The following is a 16851-nucleotide window of genomic DNA, read 5'->3' as shown; positions in this document are numbered from 1 at the left end:
CCTCACTCTAGAGAAGTCTCCGGCCCAGCCTTAACTCTTCCGACCCGCGCTGGCTTGGAGGGGCGGGGCCAGGGAGCGGCCCCCGCGCCTATAGGTCGAGGTGGGAGGGGGCGGAGTCCGCGCCTGTGTGATCGACGGAAGCCCTTCCTCTTCAGCCCGCGCCCCGCCTCCCGCGCGCCCGGAAGTCCCGCCTTCGGAAAAGGAAGTAGCGGTGCGCTCGAACGCCAGCGGTGACCGCGAAGACAACGGTGACCGAGCGAGGAGAAGGAGGCGGCGGCGGCGGCGAGGCGGCGGGCTAGCGTTTAGAAGCGGGCCGGCTCTTCGGAGCGGCCCGGGACTGGAGTCAGGTGCGGAGGGGCAGACTGGCCGAGGCCGGTGGGTTTTGGGGTCCCAGGACTGGAGCGGGTGAGACACGCCGGGACCGTGTGAAGAAGACTTCGGCCGCGTCCTCCCGTCCGCGGTCCTTTCCTTCCTTCTCGAATCCCTTTTCTGCCCCGTACCCTTCCCTCATTCTCAGTCTTTGGCTAAAGCCCGGGTCTCGGGTTCTGGTCTGCGCTCCCCTCTCCCGATCTGGATCACCACTTTGAGGACCCCCCTGCTCCCCAGACCTACACCCCCTTCTCTGTGGTGTAGTTTCTCAGGGGTACCCTCACCTCAGCCCCCAAATCCGCTCATTTTAGAAACGCGCGTCTAAAGAGTGGTGTGGTGCAGATTTCACACTACTATTTCCTAAAGGGGTTAGTGTATTAAAGCTGTTCCTCACAGTGGATATCGTGCCCTGTAGATTTACATCAGGATAACAAAGGGGAGGAACGAGGGTTTGGCAGATTAAGAATACCAAGGGACCATGGGGGAGAAGAAGGGGAAAAATAGTAGGGGAGAGGGAGGGAGACAAACCATCAGAGACTCTTGAATGCTGAGAACAAACTGAGGGCAGATGGGGTGGGGGAGCAGGTGGGGGGTGATGGGCATGGAGGAGGGCGCTTGTGGGGATGAGCACTGGGTGTTATACGGAAACCAACTTGACAATAAACTATTAAAAAAAAAAAAAAGAATGCCAAGGGAGTGGTCAAAGCCCAGGCCACAGCCTTAATCGGTCTCTTTGCTCTGGCACATGTGAGTTTAGGCTTGTTTGGATTCCGCCCCGCGGTTCCCACCATGGGTTTGTCGGCGTCTACTCCTGCTGTTGCAGTTAAGACGGCAAATGCTTCAGATCATCAGACAGCATCCCCGCCTTCAGGATGTCCCATGCACGAAGGGAAAATGAAAGGTAATCGACTCTTTGTCTAGAAAAAAATAAAGAATTTCCAGAAGGATCTTAAGGAAGAGACAACGCATCCCGTTAGTGAGGCCAAGTGAGTTGCGTCTTACGGTGCCCCTTAAAACATATGTGACTGTAGATAAGTTCCTTCTCTAAGTCTCAACCCGTCACCTGGAAGCTGAGGATACAAGACCATTTCACAGGTTTGTTGTGACAATTAGTTAAGATAATGCGTGAGCATGGAGTGATTGCTCCGTACCTTAGCCCTTACCCCCCAAAGTTTGCCATCAGCGCTTCTTAGCCTGGGTGGCAACCCCTTACCCCCCAGGGGACATGTGGCAGCGTCTGGAAACATTTTTGTTTGTCAAAACTGAGAGGAGGTGGTGCGTGTAGTGAGTAGAAGCCCCGAATGTCAAGACTGTTGAGGTTGAGAAGCCTTGGCCTAGAGCTCGCTGTCTGTATTCGTCAAGGCAACTTTACTCCGACATCTGTTGCAGTATTCATCTGTGTAAACGTAAGTCATCACTTACGGCCTTGCTGTTCTTTCCTGAGGTGCAGAGGTGAGAAAGGAAACGATGTCTTTCATTCCCCACAGGTCTGCATCCGCGTTAGACCTAGGTTTACATAAACGTAAGACCTGAAAAACCCTTCCTTGCCTTGTAGTCTTTCATTCCCGTGGTCGGTTGGCAAGAATTTACACACTGCCCACTCCGTGCCAAGCACTGGTGGGGTTTGTTTGTTTTTGCACTGAGAGAACAGCAACGAATAGAACACAAAAATCTTTGGCCCAATGGAGTTTACATTCTTATCTTCATAATCCTGCGTGGTAGGAGATAAAATCTCCCTGTTTTATGGTTCGGGAAACTTTTTTTTTAATTTATTTATTTATTTTTTGAGAGAGAGCATGAGCAGGGGAGGGGCAGAGAGAGAGAGGAACAGGGGATCTGAAGTGGGCTCCGAAATGACAGCAGTGAGCTAGATGCGTGGCTTGAACCCACAAACCGTGAGATCAGGACCTGAGCTGATGTCGGACGCTCAACCGACTGAACCAGCCAGGCACTCTGATTTGGGAAATTTAAGAGTCTCACTGCTAACAAGTGGCAACTCCGTGACCTTGGGCAAGGTTAGACCCAGTGCCCTTTCAGGGTTTCTCCGTACGACAAGAATGGAGACAAATGCAGACGAGGCAGGTGTATTCCTGCTCTGAGCGTCCCTGAGTAGATCACAGAGCCCTGAACAGGCTTTGATTTCACATACCGTGTATCCTGAAGAGCTGTCGGTCCAATTTCTTTACATTAGTAAAGAAAGCGGATATTTGTAGGTGACTAAAGGGGCTACTGGTCCTATGAGAAATGTAGACAGTGTTTTCTCACAGGCGGCTGGGATCAGTGACCCAGAAAAGATTGGCACCTTGAATGGTAGAGAGGAAAGGTAGTATAGCAGGTCTCCCTTCAGGCCTCAAGTGCACAGCGATACGAGGTCCTAGAGAGAAGGAGGGTTTGGGGGGAGAAGCAAAGGACTGGAAGTAAAAGGAAACTTGTCTTCGGTGTGTAGGTCATCCAGCACATTCTTGGTGTCAGCGCTGCTGCCTGACGGAGGGATTTGTGCTGGGCCGCTGTCTTCCCGGGCCTTGGCTCTTCTGGTGCCGGCTCCTCCCCTGAGTCTAAGACCAGCTTCTCGGTGCCCGCACGTGCTTCCATCAGCACCCTGGATCCCTGGGCATCAACTGCCCTTCTCATTTCTGCTCTTGGAGGTTCAGACCTGCCCTTTGAAGTGGCATCTGGATCCAGCATGGATTGTGGACCATTTTCTTTAATATATGCCTTTTCTTGCTAAACACTTGCCATCTACCGATGAGGAATAGAACCTTGGCCAGGGGGTCCTATGCCTTGTTTCCATCCCACAGCAAAGCACAAGCAGAGTGGCCTTCAGACTTTTCTCCAGGAGCCTCTTTGAAGCTCCTCTGCTCATTTTCATCACCTGTGTCCGGTACCTGAGAGAAGGCATCAGGAAGCCTGGCCTCTTGTGTCCTGATCGGGGCGGGGCCTTTTCTGGAGCTTGTGAGTAGAAAGTCAGGGAGATTTGGTACAACGTGGCTGGGCCCCCACCAGGTTCCTCCACAACAGCACACTGCTGGGAGCCCGAGCAGGTACCTTCTAGCCCACTATCAAAACCGTGGGATGCACGATACATCCCCTTGCAAATGTTGAGATTTTTTTGTTTTTTGTTTTAGTTTTGCTGAGGGCGTGACACAATAAGGGAGCTGGTACCCATTCTCTTTCACAGGGAGAATAAATATACAGAACTTTCTCCTGGTCGTTTGGATATTAGAATGTTAGCTAGCTTAGCTCTTGGCAGCTTGAAACAGCAGACACCTGGCTTTGCCTTTGATGGTGATCACTGGTCAGAAATCCAGCTCTTAAGAAAGAGCCAGATGTCCTGCCTCTGGGGTGACACTTTTTATACTTTGTTTCAGGCTGTCCAGTGAGCGCAGAGCCATCTGACCCAGCTTGTGAGAACAAAACGAGCTCAGTGCCTGCCCACCAAGACCGCGCATATGAGTACGTGCAATGCCCCGTTACGGGCGCTGTGGCCGACAGGAAGGAGAACCTGGACCCTTCTAATCTGGTAATTCACGCTCGGCCCCGCTCCCCAGAACTTCCCATATGGAGGTGCCTTTGTGGACTCCCCACGACACACTGTGGACTGCTAGGATTGAGTCTCTCTTCCTCTTAAAATATAGAAGTCTCATCTTCCATCCACTCTGAAAATCTAGAATGCATCACTAAGTATGGTTTCAAAGAGTGCCTGAAAAAGAGAACTGTGCCCACCAGGCACCAGAGTAGGCTGGATGGAAGGCAGCCGCGCCGAAGGAGCGTTTCCTTCAGGGAAAAGCAGAAGGCGGGGGAAGTCCCATCAGGAGTGCAGCTAGTACAGGTAAAGGTAGTTCTAGTCTTGGGAAACCTAGGCGTGAGGCCGGATGAGGGCGCTTTTTCCAGCACAGCTGGGTGCCAGCCCGCGTGAGAGTCACTGGTGTGGTACAAGGGTCACGTGGCAGCCACCAGCGGGATGGCCCTGGCAAAGCAAGGGTAAGACAAGCATGGCCTCGGTACATTCTGTGATAGTGCAGGGAGTGGAGGTTTCCTGTTTGGAATCACATTTTAACGGAGCGACAGACAGGCAGGTTCAGATCTGTAGTTTCTTTTCTTTTTTAATTTTTTTTAATGTTTATTTTTGAAAGAGAGGGACAGCAGGGGAGAGGCAGAGAGAGAAGGAAACACTGAATCCAAAGCAGCTTCCAGGCTCAGCTGTCAGCACAGAGCCTGACGTGGGGCTTGAACCCACAAGTCTGAGATCATGGCCTGAGCGAGGTCAGACACCTAACCAACTGAGCCACCCAGGTGCCCCTCAGATCTGTAGTTTGGAAGGCCAGAACAGGGTTGTTAGAAGGCCATGGTTACCAAGAGTACTTAGAAATCTTGGCTAACATTTGAAGGAACTAGAAATCCTTAGTCTGGAAGAGAAGGGCTGGGGGATATGTGTGTGCGCGCGTGTGTATTATAACAGATAGAACAAAATACCAGCAACTGGGTGGCTCGTACAGACATTTATTCTCCCAGTTCCAGAGGCTGAGAAGTCCTCTTGGAAGGTGCCAGCAGCTTCAGGAAATTTGGGACACAAACATGGAGCCCCAGCACTCAGTAATGACCCTGCAAACTCTAAGGAAACTGCTTTGTTGAGGAGGAAGGTGGACAGGGTCGGGGCCTCTCCGCCTTTGCACCATTGGCATGGAGGCGGGCCGGTTCCCTGTGGCGGGGGCTGTCCTGCGCTCCGTATGATACGTAGCAGCTTCCTTGGACTGTACCCACCAGATGCCACAGCACCCTCTTTTCTCTGTCATGTCAACCTAATGTGTCTCCAGACATTTCTAAAGGTGCCCCCATTAGACTGCTGTTGAAGGCACTCTGATAGCCTCGTGGTCCAGAACATAGGCCTTTGGAATCCCACAGACCTAGACTCTTTACCCCTTGGGATTGTCACATGTAGCAAGAACAGGAACTAATAACAGCCAGCGTTTCTTTTGGCCGCATCCGAAGCCCTCATGCCAAGTGCCGTACATACTTCGGAGTAACCCGCACAACCGTCCTGTGTCCCCAGTGGCCTTAGTGTCCCCGTTCTTAGAGCTGAAGCCACTGAGAAGGAGCGAGTATGCCGTTTGCCCCCCATCACTCTGCTAGGACGTGCCAGATCCCAAGCTGAATCCCACCTGCCTCTGCCGGGAGTCCCTAAACCCCCTGTGCTGACAGCGCAGGTCAGGTGCACTGTGGTGCCCAGCATACCCGCCTCTCCCGCTGCCATCAGTCTAACCAGGGCCTGTGTTGTGACTTAATAGATGTGGATCTGCTAGAAAATCCCGCGTACTTTGAGCGCAAAAAAATGTTCTGGGCCAGGGGTTCTCAACCAGGCGCGATCTTCGCGCCGGGAGGCGTTGGTTGTCACAACTCGGGAGGAGGGGTACTACTGGGTGGAGATGAGGGAGGTCGCCAGATGTCCTACAGTGCTCAGAACAGACCCCCGTAACTGAAAGTTGTCCGGCCCCAAGTGGCAGTGGTGCCCGGGGTGAGAGCCCCTGGTACAGGGAAAGGGTTCGCACGACTCCGTTGCTGCCTTTTGTGTCTGGGGGAGGATTCTTGCCCTCCTTCCGGTCTGCCAGTGCGCTGGCCTCGCTGCTCCGCTCCAAGGTATTCAGCCCAAACACTGAAAGCATCAGCAAAGTCATACAAGCAAAGAACATGTGAAAAGAAAGTGGTGGTCTTCATGTATTTGCTGAGACTTTTCCTTGGAAGAGCGGACATTTTTTGAAGAGCCCATCAGAGAAAGGGCTTTAGAAATGTCTGCAACAGGGTGTTCATTTTTACTTCTTAATCCTTGGGGAGAAGGAGAGAGAAAACCTAACCACAGTGTGCACCTACCATTTGTGAGAACTTAAACCAGGAAAACAGCTTTAGAACTGTGACTCTTCAGAACAGCCAAATGGTCTGGCAGGTTGGAAATCGTGACGTCACTGGCTTGCTCTAGGGAACCTGCCTCTTGTGTGTGATGCATCGCCTTCCAGAAAGTCGTCAGGTATGTGGCTGGTTTCTACTTTCTATCTATTTCTGACATTTAAAAACCTGCTCGCCTTATTTAGATGCCGCCACCTAACCAGATGCCGGCCCCTGATCAGCCATTTGCGCTGTCTACGGTGAGAGAGGAGTCATCCATCCCGCGAGCAGATTCGGAGAAAAACTGGGTTTATCCTTCTGAACAGATGTTCTGGAATGCGATGCTACGGAAAGGGTGAGTAGGCATTCCTGTGCGTGTAAATTTGGTTATCAAATTCATTGGAGAATTAAATGTTAAAGGGGTTTTTATCCCCAAAACATGTAGTAAATTTTCATAAGCTCATTGGTGTAGAACATTCAACCGGTCTTTCAGCCCTACAAGAATGCAAGCGCAAGGCCAGTGTATTAGTCAGGATTCTCCAGAGTAACCACTAACAGGGTGTGTGTGTCTTTATAGATGTAAAGACATTTCTTGTAAGGAATTGACTTGACGTGATCGTGGAGGCTGAGAAGTCCCACCATCTGCAGCCAGCAGGCTGGAGACCCAAGAACTGTTGTTTTCATTTCAGCCCAAAGGCAGGACAGAAACCAGTATCCCAGTTTGAAGGCAGTTAGGCAGTAAGAAGAGTTCCCTGTTTGCAAGAGGCTCATTCTTCTGGTTTTATTTAGACCTTCGACTGATCAGATGAGGCCCACCCACATTAAGGAGGGCAATGTGTTTTACCCATTGAAAGCTTATTCTCCTCCAAAACGCTCTCACAGACCCACCCAAACATTCGGTAATGTTTGACCAAATAGCTGGGCCCCTCATGGCCCGATCAGCTTGACACAGGAGATTAACTTATTATAGTCAGTAATAAATGTTAAAAAAAAAACTGTTATGTGAAGTACTTAGGAAAAGTTAGTCAATCGTACTGACCAAAAAAGTGTCACTTTATGGTTCTTTGAGCTGTGTGCAAGTGATTTTTGGGGACTCGGTGAAATGGATGTGTGGATTGACTTTATGCCGTGACGGGTCATGTTTATCAAGTTCTCCCCAATGTCCTTGCCTAGGTGGAAATGGAAGGACGACGACATTAGTCAGAGAGACATGTATAACATCATCAGAATCCACAATCAGAATAACGAGCAAGCCTGGAAGGAGATTCTGAAGTGGGAAGCCCTTCATGCTGCGTAAGGCTGTTTGAGATTTTACACAATTTTCCGTAATCTTTCTTATGTGGCCTCTGCTTTCCAGAGTTTTAACGTTGTAGTCCGTGTGCTGTTCTAATGCAGCATTTTAGGTGGCTGGCCTGTTTCAGTGACTGGTGTGACACGCCCACCCAGCTGTGTGAAACAGCAACCATTTTACGATGCTGGTGGGTTCGGTGGGTCCCAAGGGCAGAAGGCTCACCTCTGCGCTCCCCATGTCTAGGCCCTCAGCCAGGCTCTGATCAGGGGTGGGCTGGAGTCCTCTGCAGCCTGGACCACTCACTCATCGGGTGACTGGGGGGTGACGGGGGCGGGGGGGGGGTTAAGGTGCAGCAGGCACTGTTTGTTGGCAGTGATGGCCGGCAGCATGTGGGAGCCGTGGTCCTCGCCCTTGGGCAGAGCCAGCACCACCTGAGGGTTTGCTGAAACACTGCAGGCTGGGGGATCCCAGCCCCAGGGCTTCAAATTCAGTAGGTCTGGAGTGAGGCCCTGACTTGTCATTTCTAGAGAGAGAGAGATGCCTCCAGTCTGCCGAGTCCGCCGTGAGAACGGTAGAGGTGTGGGATGTCTGCACCGAAAGCCAGATTGTATCCTCATTGGTGGATTACATTTTAAATTCGTGATAAAATGGGGTTAACTTCTTGGCTAAAGTCCACCTAACAATTTCATTAAGGGTCCCATTTTTTTAAATATTTGGACTCTGAGGCTTATTATCAGCCCCCTGTGGGCGTTACTGGCTGGGCACCCGGCCTGGGAGGGGCCCGTGTGAGGATGGAATGGCACAGCCCCCAGGGTCCCCCTCGGTCACCCGAGACCGGCAGGAGCCGTGTTCCCGAGTCGCTAACGAAGCCACCCACGAGTGTCTTCAGGGACTTTGGCTGAAAGCCACCTGCCAGCTACTAGTAGTGGGACTTTGTGGGCAGTGAGGGACCAGGAGAATATACTTGGTCAGTTTCACCCCCCTCCTAGTCATTTTCTGGGGTCCCTCAAAATTAAGTTGGCCTTTTTTAAAATTTTAATGTTTATTATTTTTGAGAGAGAAAGAGCACGAGCAGGGAAGGGGCAGAGAGACAGAATCTGAAGCAGGCTCCTGGCTCCAAACTGTCAGCACAGAGCCCGACGTGGGGCTCGAACCCACGAACCATGAGATCATGACCTGAGCCAAAGTCAGATGCTTAACCGACTGAGCCCCCCCAGGCGCCCCAAAATTAAGTTGGCACTTTAATGACACGTGCTATGGCCTCCAGGAGAAAGCTTGCCTGGGTTGAGTTTCCTTCTTTGCTGGCGACCCTCTCGAGAAGAGGTGCTAGTGAGTGGTTCGTAAGGGAAGTACAGTAGCTCAGATGGGCCTCGGGTGGGGCTCGGTTACACTGGGGCTGGTTTCCTTCCCCAGCCCACCCCCCACGTCACTAGGGCTGCAGCCTGTCCTGACGGCGACAGGACAGCAGCTAACAAGACGGGCGGCCTCTCGTATTTCCTGGCATGAGGAGCCGGCCCGATGCAGATTTCATTTGTTCCAAAGGATTCAGCCGGCAGTTTTCTTCATAAAGGCTGTGTTCATTGGTTTCAAATGAAAGAAGAGTAGGATTTTCTTCTATTCGTCTAAAAAAAAAAAAAAAAAAAAAACCCAGCTGCAGCGTGTGAAAGAGAAGTGTCATGCCCAGCACTTGACATTTCTTTTTCTTTTTCCTGAGAACATTTCCCTTTGCACCACATGGAAAGTCCATTTCCTGACGCCTGCAAAGAACGGCGCAGATATCTGGAATGAAGTGGAAGGCGGGGGGAGGAGGGGCAGACTTGACCCAGAAATAAAGAGCATAGGGATATTTCTCTGAATTTTCTGTTTTCAAAGTTCTTGCACACTGTAAATGTGACATATAAAACTCATACAGAGAAACGTGTGATGTTGAGAAATTGCAACATGACGTTTCTCAAAGAGGGAGAAACATTTTAACGGGCTTCTCTCGTTTGGGAATTTCTAGGGAGTGTCCTTGTGGCCCGTCGTTGGTCCGGTTCGGAGGTAAAGCGAAAGAGTACTCACCAAGGGCGAGAATTCGTTCCTGGATGGGGTGAGTGCCGGTGCACAAGAGCTCACTTACGCGCCCCGGGTCAGGACCGGCTTTCTCTTGGCCCTGAAGGCAAACAGCCTCGGGACTCCGGCTGCGTCTTGCAAAACTCCGTGTTTCGCTGCAGATTGCTTGCTCTAGCCCCTGGCAGATCGGGGTTCTGGAGGTTGTCCCCTGCCTGATCCCCTGCCTGATCCTCGTAGCGCAGAGTAGCCTCGTCCTCCGTGATCTCGGATCTGGCCTCTCGCTCCTTCCCGGGGCCTCTGTGCATCTGAGCACTCGGCGCCCCTCTCTGTTTCTGCAGCGTAGACAGACTCCGCTCCCGCTTGGATCGCCGCAGTGCCTCCTGGGACCTGCCTGGCCCGGGTCTCTTTTCTGTTGACTGGACTGCTCTGCAGATGAGCGAGCCGTCACCTGACCCGGGCTGAGCTCGGCGCGGCCCCTCCGGCGCGGCACACCAACCTCCGAGGCTCTCCTCCCCTCTTGGGTGTTTGACCTCGAGAACGAGCGCTTCCACGCTCATGAGCATCTTTTCATTTCAGGTACGAGCTGCCTTTCGACAGGCACGACTGGATCATCAACCGCTGCGGGACTGAAGTCAGGTACATCATCGACTACTACGACGGTGGCGAAGTCAATCAGGACTACCAGTTCACCATCCTGGACGTCCGGCCTGCCTTGGACTCTCTGTCGGCCGTGTGGGACAGGATGAAGGTGGCGTGGTGGCGCTGGACCTCGTAACGCCGCTGCTTCGGCGATGGCGGGATACGGGCTATTTCTTTCCTGAGCAATACATTAAACTCTTTTCCCCCAAACCGCATCGCTCTCGTGGTGTAATGGGAACGTCAGCTGGGTCGTGACACCGTATGCCTAGCCAGGGTCCCGTGCACCGTCTTCTTTCGTTCTCACCTCGCAGATGGTTCTAGGTTTCCTTCCCACTCGGCCCCAGGGGGAGGCAGGCCCTTGGCATTTTTCCTTTTGCTGCAGTATTGCCCGTGCACTTAATCTAGAAAAGTGAACAACCTCTGGAAAGGAATTTTTCTTAAAATTTGAAGAGAGCCCCTTGCTTCCTTACCGTTCCTCATGAAAACGTGAGACGGAGCCCTGTAGCCCAGGTGGTGCCGAGTTTTTATCTGGCCGGATATGTGAACTAATGCTCTTCCTTGTACTCAGGTGGTGCCGCGCCGGGAAGAGCGGCCAGCGCCCCGGCGTCCGCACGGTACGGCGGCGCGCCCCTGGGAAAACGCGCCGGGGCACGCCGGGAAGGCGCTCGGCAAACCTGAGGCGCGTCTCAGCTCCGCAGCCTCGCGTGTGGCAAGTGCCCGGCCCGCACCGGTATAGACGTTCTCACTTTTTAAATATGTGCATTTTGATCCCTGCCATCCTGGTAACGGAACGCGGCTCCCCAAGCAGGTCTCGTCCATGACACCTGACCGGTCCTCCCTGCCGGGAGTCCCATTTCCGCTCCTGCCTGAAGCCCGCCCTCCGATCAGCCTACCCTGAACCTTCGAGGGCTGGCGCAAGTCCCAGCGCCAGGACGGTCCGTCTCAGAGACGGGGTCCCGTTCTGCTGAGTGTTAGAGTTCACAAGAGTATTTTCCCGGATACGGAATGTTTGCATCAATTCACTGTCTCAGTGCAGATTTTGGTTTTTTGAAGGGAGCTCTAAGTTTGCCGTTGAAATGCTTTCTGTCGGGGAGTCCTCAACGGGCTGTTGTGCTGAGAGCAGCACGTTTCTGTTGGGCTTGCTCTTAAGCGTTGGTAATATTAACCCGTTTGATGTCCCTTGAATCTGTAACGTTAAGTTGGTAGAAGGAACTGGCCAGCTGCGGCCATTCGTGTGATTTGGATTTCTCTCGTGTCGGTATTGTGTGGCGTTTTCGAAATCCAACCACTTTAAACTCTTCTACGTGTCAAAATATTTGTATATTTTAAAATAAAATAAAGCTGACGGTTAACAGGTTTTGATTTTAAGAGTAACTTTCTGGGGTGCCTGGGGTGGCTTAGTCGGTTAAGTGTCAGGTCATGATCTCACAGCTTGTGGGTTCAAGCCCCAGGTCGGGCTCTGTGCTGAGAGCTCAGAGCCTGGAGCCTGCTTCAGATTCTGTGTCTCCCTCTCTCTCTGACCCTCCCCTGCTCTCGCTGTCTCTGTCTCTCAAAAATAAATAAAACATTAAAATAAAAAAAAAAAAAAGTAACTTTCACATCTCACGGTCATTTCTCCAGACAGAAATCACCTGTTCAGAAGTGACGCCATAGTCTCCCTGCTGGCGGCCGTTTTGTCACCTGTGAGTCACATCTTTGTAAACTGCTGAGAAAAGTAGTGACCGCTGCCATTTCTTTGGTCCCAAGTGTTATTGAGCGAGTGTAGGATAAGGCATCGTTACGAGAAACAAAGCCTTGTAACAGTCCTACGCAGGGGTTCACCCCGTTGACCGACCTATACTATTTCTCAAAAGTCTCTGCGGCACACGGTCAAGCAAGGCTGCTGACGGGATCATCGTATCGCAGCCTGCCACCGCGCCTGGGAAAGGCCACAGCCCGCCGGGTGTCAGAGCGCTTGTGCCTGGGTCATACCTGGGCTACTGGGGGGTCAACACTTCTCCGCTCCAACACGAGATTCACTTAGAACGTGAACTCCATTTTGGATGTCCTCCGAGGTTTTAAATGAAGTCCTCTCTCCGGTATTCGCACTATTCAGAATCGGAACAAACACCGGTCATTAGGGCAAGTATTAGTGAACAAGGTGGGGTTGGAACCCGGCTCCTGTGTTTCACTGGAACATTCCCTAGCAGTTCCCTGTGTCTAGGGAGCTCTGCCCTCTGCATCATCCCAGGAATATGACATGCAAAAGGGGCAGCCACGATCGGCGAGGTACTCAGTCTTTCAAGGGGCAGTCTATAAATGAAAGGGTAGCAAATTCTAGAATTCCAATTTACAGTCTGTGGTGATCAGGGGGTGGGGGTGGGGGGCTTAGGTTCACTTAAGTAATTTTTAATATAAATTGAATATATAGGTACCGATTACTGAGTCACCAACACAGTTGATTCTCCAGCAGTTATTCCTTCCTACCTAAGTGAGGAGCCGCAGAATTCATACCTCACCTCTGCGGTGACAATGGGACTCGTACCAAGGGTCATTTCCGTGTGTGGTGGTGAAGAATGCATGTCCTCCAGAAGAGACCTGTGCCCCCATGTTCACGGCAGCATTATTTGCAATAGCCAGGACATGGAAACAACCGAAGCGTCCGCCTGCAGAAGAGTGAAGAAAGAAAATATGGTAGAGACAATGGGCTGTCACTCAGCTTAAAAGAAGGAAACCTTGCCATTTGTGACAACACGGATGGCCCTTGAGGGCATTATGCCGAGTGAAATCAGAGAAAGACACATAGCATATGATCTCATATGTGGAATCTGAAAGAAAAAAAAAACAAAAAGCCAAGCCCGTAGATACAGAGGAATAGATTAGTGACTGTCAAACGTGGAGTGGGTGAAATGTGTGAAGGGGGACGAGAGGTTCAAATCTCACTCACTCATCAGTCCCGAGGATGCACCGTACAGCACAGGGACTATAGACAATACTGTATTGCAGATTTGCATCAAGTTCCCATCACAAGAAAAAACCTGTACCTGCGGTGATGGATGTTAACGAGACTTACTGTGCGGACCATTTCCGACAGCTACACATCTCAGGCCTTACACTGACTGTACCCCTGAAACTAATGGCACATGTCAGTGACACTTCAGTTTAAAAAAATCAAATGCGAGTCTTGAAAGCAGAGCGGCAGCTCAGCCCTTCACTTGCTGTGCGATCTTGACACCTCTGGGCCTCAGCTTTCTCGGCCTTAAAAAGAAGACTAAACCTGTTTGGACCTGTTCGGGCTGCTATTAGCAAATACCGTGGACTGGGCCACTTAGAAACTGCAGAAATTTACAGCTTACGGTTTCGGAGGCTGGAGGTCCGAGATCCAGGCGCCACAGATTCGGCGTCTGGTGAGGAGGGCCGGCTTCCTGGTGCACAGCAGGCCGTCTTCTCGTGGGTCCTCACCGGAAGGGGCAAGAGCTCTGGCTGGAGTCTCCCTTAGGAGGACCGATCCCATCACGGGGCCCCACCCTCATGCCCTAAGCACCTCCCAAAGGCCCCGCCTCCTGATACCATCGCATGGGGAGTTAGCCCTCAACATGTGAGGTCCGCCCTCCCTCCCCCAAGGAGAGGCTGTGTACCAGGGAACAGCAGGGTCTCCCCCTGAGCTGGGTTCACTGGAAGGACCAGGAGGTACTGGAGCGCTTGCTCTAAGCAAGCTCCTATTATCTAAAATCTCTAGAGGGACAAGGCAGGTAGCAGTCTCAGGGCAGGGTGACATATAGTTTACAAAATACGCGAGTCCCACTAGAGGAAAATTAAGATTGTAATTGGGCCTCTGTGCTCCCTAGTCTAAAACGTAGCTCATTGCATTCTCGGGATCCCAGAGGTATCCCCCTCCGTGAAAATGTAATATGTATCCAGATTTAAAACATATTGCGAGGGCCCCTGGGTGGCTCGGTCGGTTAAGCATCGGTTAAATGTCCGAGTTTGGCTCAGCTCACGATCTCATGGTTCATGAGTTCGAGCCCCACGTTGGGCTCTGCACTACAGCCTGAGATTCTCCCTCTCTCTGCCTCTGCCCCACTCACACTCTGTCTCTCAAAATAAACTTAAAAAAAATAAATAAAACAGGTATTACGAGGTTATGTTTCCTGCAAATAAAAGGGTACCAAAAATTACTTCAAAAGCCACAGATTCCTCATAAGGTAAAATTTTGAAAGTTACATACTTTCTTAAACATACAGCGCATTAAAGCGATACATATTAATAGTTATTCCTTACCCCATAACAGACATAGTACACTTACTGCTGCGGCAGAGTTACCTTAATAAAATCCCAGGCCATTGGTATAAGCGGTCAAGTATCTAGTTCATGCTTGCGTGCTCCCTCGGTTTGAGGAGAAAGTGACAGCACTTTCTGCCAGGTGTTCAGCCTGGTGTCACCTCACATAGTAGGTGTTCCGATGTTTCTGTGGGATCGCAGCCGCTGCTGGAGCAGACGTTGAAGTCGCTAAGACAAGTTCCTTCTCGGGACGCCTAGGTCTACTTGGCAGGTGAGGCGTGGACACGCGGGAGCGATCCTGGATGTAGAATTAGCGCTTACTTACTGCTTTCACAGACAGTGTCACGTGTGGTGGGAGCCATGGAAACGACAACCACGGAGTGGTATAACGTGGGACCCGTGTGAGGACAGAGCGCTCACGGTACTGAGCGGGTCCTGAAGGACAACAGAGGTCACAGTTCCGGAGCTCTGTGCAGAAGCATCCTTTAAACACTTTGCTTTTCCTTCCACACTTCGGATAAGTTAACGCGGCTAGTTCCCAGCCCTTCGATGGCTTGGCATGGAATGTGATCAGGATGTTTTTGGCAACAAGCAGCAGAGTCCTTGCTGGGACTCATCACCACAAGGGCAAGGCTGAGTGTGCATCTGGTCGATTCCAGCTCCCTGGACACTGTTCCCTTCAGGCTTAATTTCAGCTTCGTCCGGATAAGGCGGACTCCTTTCATCGTGCTCGGACGGCTCCTAGTTGCTGCCTGAGCTTCGCAATCCTTGTTTATGGCCGGTCGATACGACGTGGGGCAGGAGGGCGGTGCCGCCCACAGCCACGGACGGTAAGGTTTCTATTCAAGCTCACTGGGCCGATTTAGCGCGAGGTCTGTGTCCGGCCCCCTCCTACCCAGGTACATTCCCAGGACAGTCCCTAATCATCATCTCGTCAAGGTCGTTTTCCTTCATTTGGGGCCCCTTCCTGATGCCAGGGTTTCAAGTGTGGAGGTCGTGGCTGGTGCGATGGTGGCAGGCAGAACGGGGGGGGGGGGGGGCTCCATTCCGCGCTGGTTCTCTGCCTCAGCGAGGGGACTGGGGACGGTCACTTTAGAGCTGGAAACCTCACTTTCCTCGGCTTGTCTTCACCCTTCCGTTCCCACATTTCCCGTGGCCGATTTCTCTCACACTCAGGCTGCGACGTGCCGTGTTTGGGGCTGAGAACGCATAAGCTAAGGGGAAATGATGCGGTTTGAAAGCGTAGTTCGAACTAGTTTTTGCAGGAAGAACATCTGCACTCACTTGACCCGCACCTCGGCTGATTCCTAGTTAGCCGCCGCTCTCTCTTCCTCCCATAGAATGTGCTGGCATTGAAACGACCCAACTGTTCACCAACGGATGAAGAAATATGCGATAGACGATGCGTACGACGCTAGATTACACACTCGTAGAAAGGGCTGAGGTAGGGGTACCTGCTGCAAGGCGGGGGGGTGGTGAACACAGTATGCTAAGTGAACCGAGCCCAACACAAAGGGCCACACGCTGTGTGATTCCGCGGATAGAAATGTCCAGAATAGACAAATCTAGAGAGGCAGAAAGTAGATGGGTGTTGCCACAGCTGGGGCCAGGGGGCAATGGGAAGGGACCGCTAACCGGTGCAGGGGGTTCTCCCAAGGTTGATGACAATGTTCTCAAATTGCCGGTTGTGCCACTTGTGATGATACCGGCAACCAGGGGATTGTAGCTTCAAGTGGGTCAATTGTATTTATGCAGTTGCAGCTCAATAGCGCTATTTTTAAAAAAGAAAACAAGGGGCTGGCTGATCCCTACAGCCCCACTCCGCTATTAATTAAGTCGTCAGTTTACCAAGAGGCAAGGCATAAGAAGGCCCTGGACTCTGGACAACCAGCTGAGGGTGCTGGAGGCAGGTGGGTGGGGGATGGGCTAGATGGGGGATGGGCATTGAGGGCACCTGTTGGGATGAGCGCCCGGTGTTGTGTGGAAGTGCCGACTCACTAAATTCTACTCCTGAAGCCAATACTCCCCTAGACGTTAACTAACTTGACTTTAAAGCTTGGAAGAAAAAAAGCCAGTAACTTAAGCGTAATTAAGCAAAAGACGACGCAATATAAACGCATACACCAAGTCTAAACATACTAACAAACGGCCAAGAAGGTTCTGAAGGAGACTCACTAAAAATATTTCCCTGGGCCCGGAAAGCATTGGGAAAATATTCACAAACGATGTATGTTTATGTGTTTCTGGTTACAATAGAACAGGTGATCATTTTATGATCTCCCGTTTCATCTAACTTTTAAAACTAGGCGATTCAATAGGAGTCGGGCAAAGGATTGCATTAGAGCGGCAGCTTTTTGGATCTT

The 16851-nt window shown here is 51.6% G+C and overlaps 1 protein-coding gene across 2 annotated transcripts; it reads left to right on the top strand.

Annotated features, from left to right (window-relative positions):
• Positions 1-214: 214 nt before the first annotated feature.
• LOC120233144 (cytochrome c-type heme lyase) lies at positions 215-11646 on the top strand. 2 transcript variants are annotated; one of them, XM_039234275.1, is made up of 8 exons: positions 215-347; positions 1127-1270; positions 3738-3889; positions 6453-6601; positions 7420-7539; positions 9540-9626; positions 10166-10337; positions 10797-11646. In XM_039234275.1, exons 2-8 carry the CDS (start codon positions 1159-1161, stop codon positions 10962-10964), a joined length of 960 nt encoding a protein of 319 aa, XP_039090206.1. In that variant the 5' UTR covers positions 215-347; positions 1127-1158; the 3' UTR covers positions 10965-11646. The 2 variants fall into 2 exon arrangements, with proteins under 2 accessions (XP_039090206.1, XP_039090207.1); XM_039234276.1 differs by lacking the exon at positions 10797-11646 and having other exon boundaries at positions 10166-10441.
• The last annotated feature ends 5205 nt before the right edge of the window (positions 11647-16851 follow it).

This window comes from Hyaena hyaena, unplaced genomic scaffold (assembly GCF_003009895.1).
Source record: "Hyaena hyaena isolate Hyena2069 unplaced genomic scaffold, ASM300989v1 scaffold_85, whole genome shotgun sequence".
Classification (NCBI taxonomy): domain Eukaryota; kingdom Metazoa; phylum Chordata; class Mammalia; order Carnivora; family Hyaenidae; genus Hyaena; species Hyaena hyaena.
The sequence above is the reverse complement of the archived record's forward strand: the minus strand, read 5'-3'. Positions and strand labels throughout refer to the sequence as shown.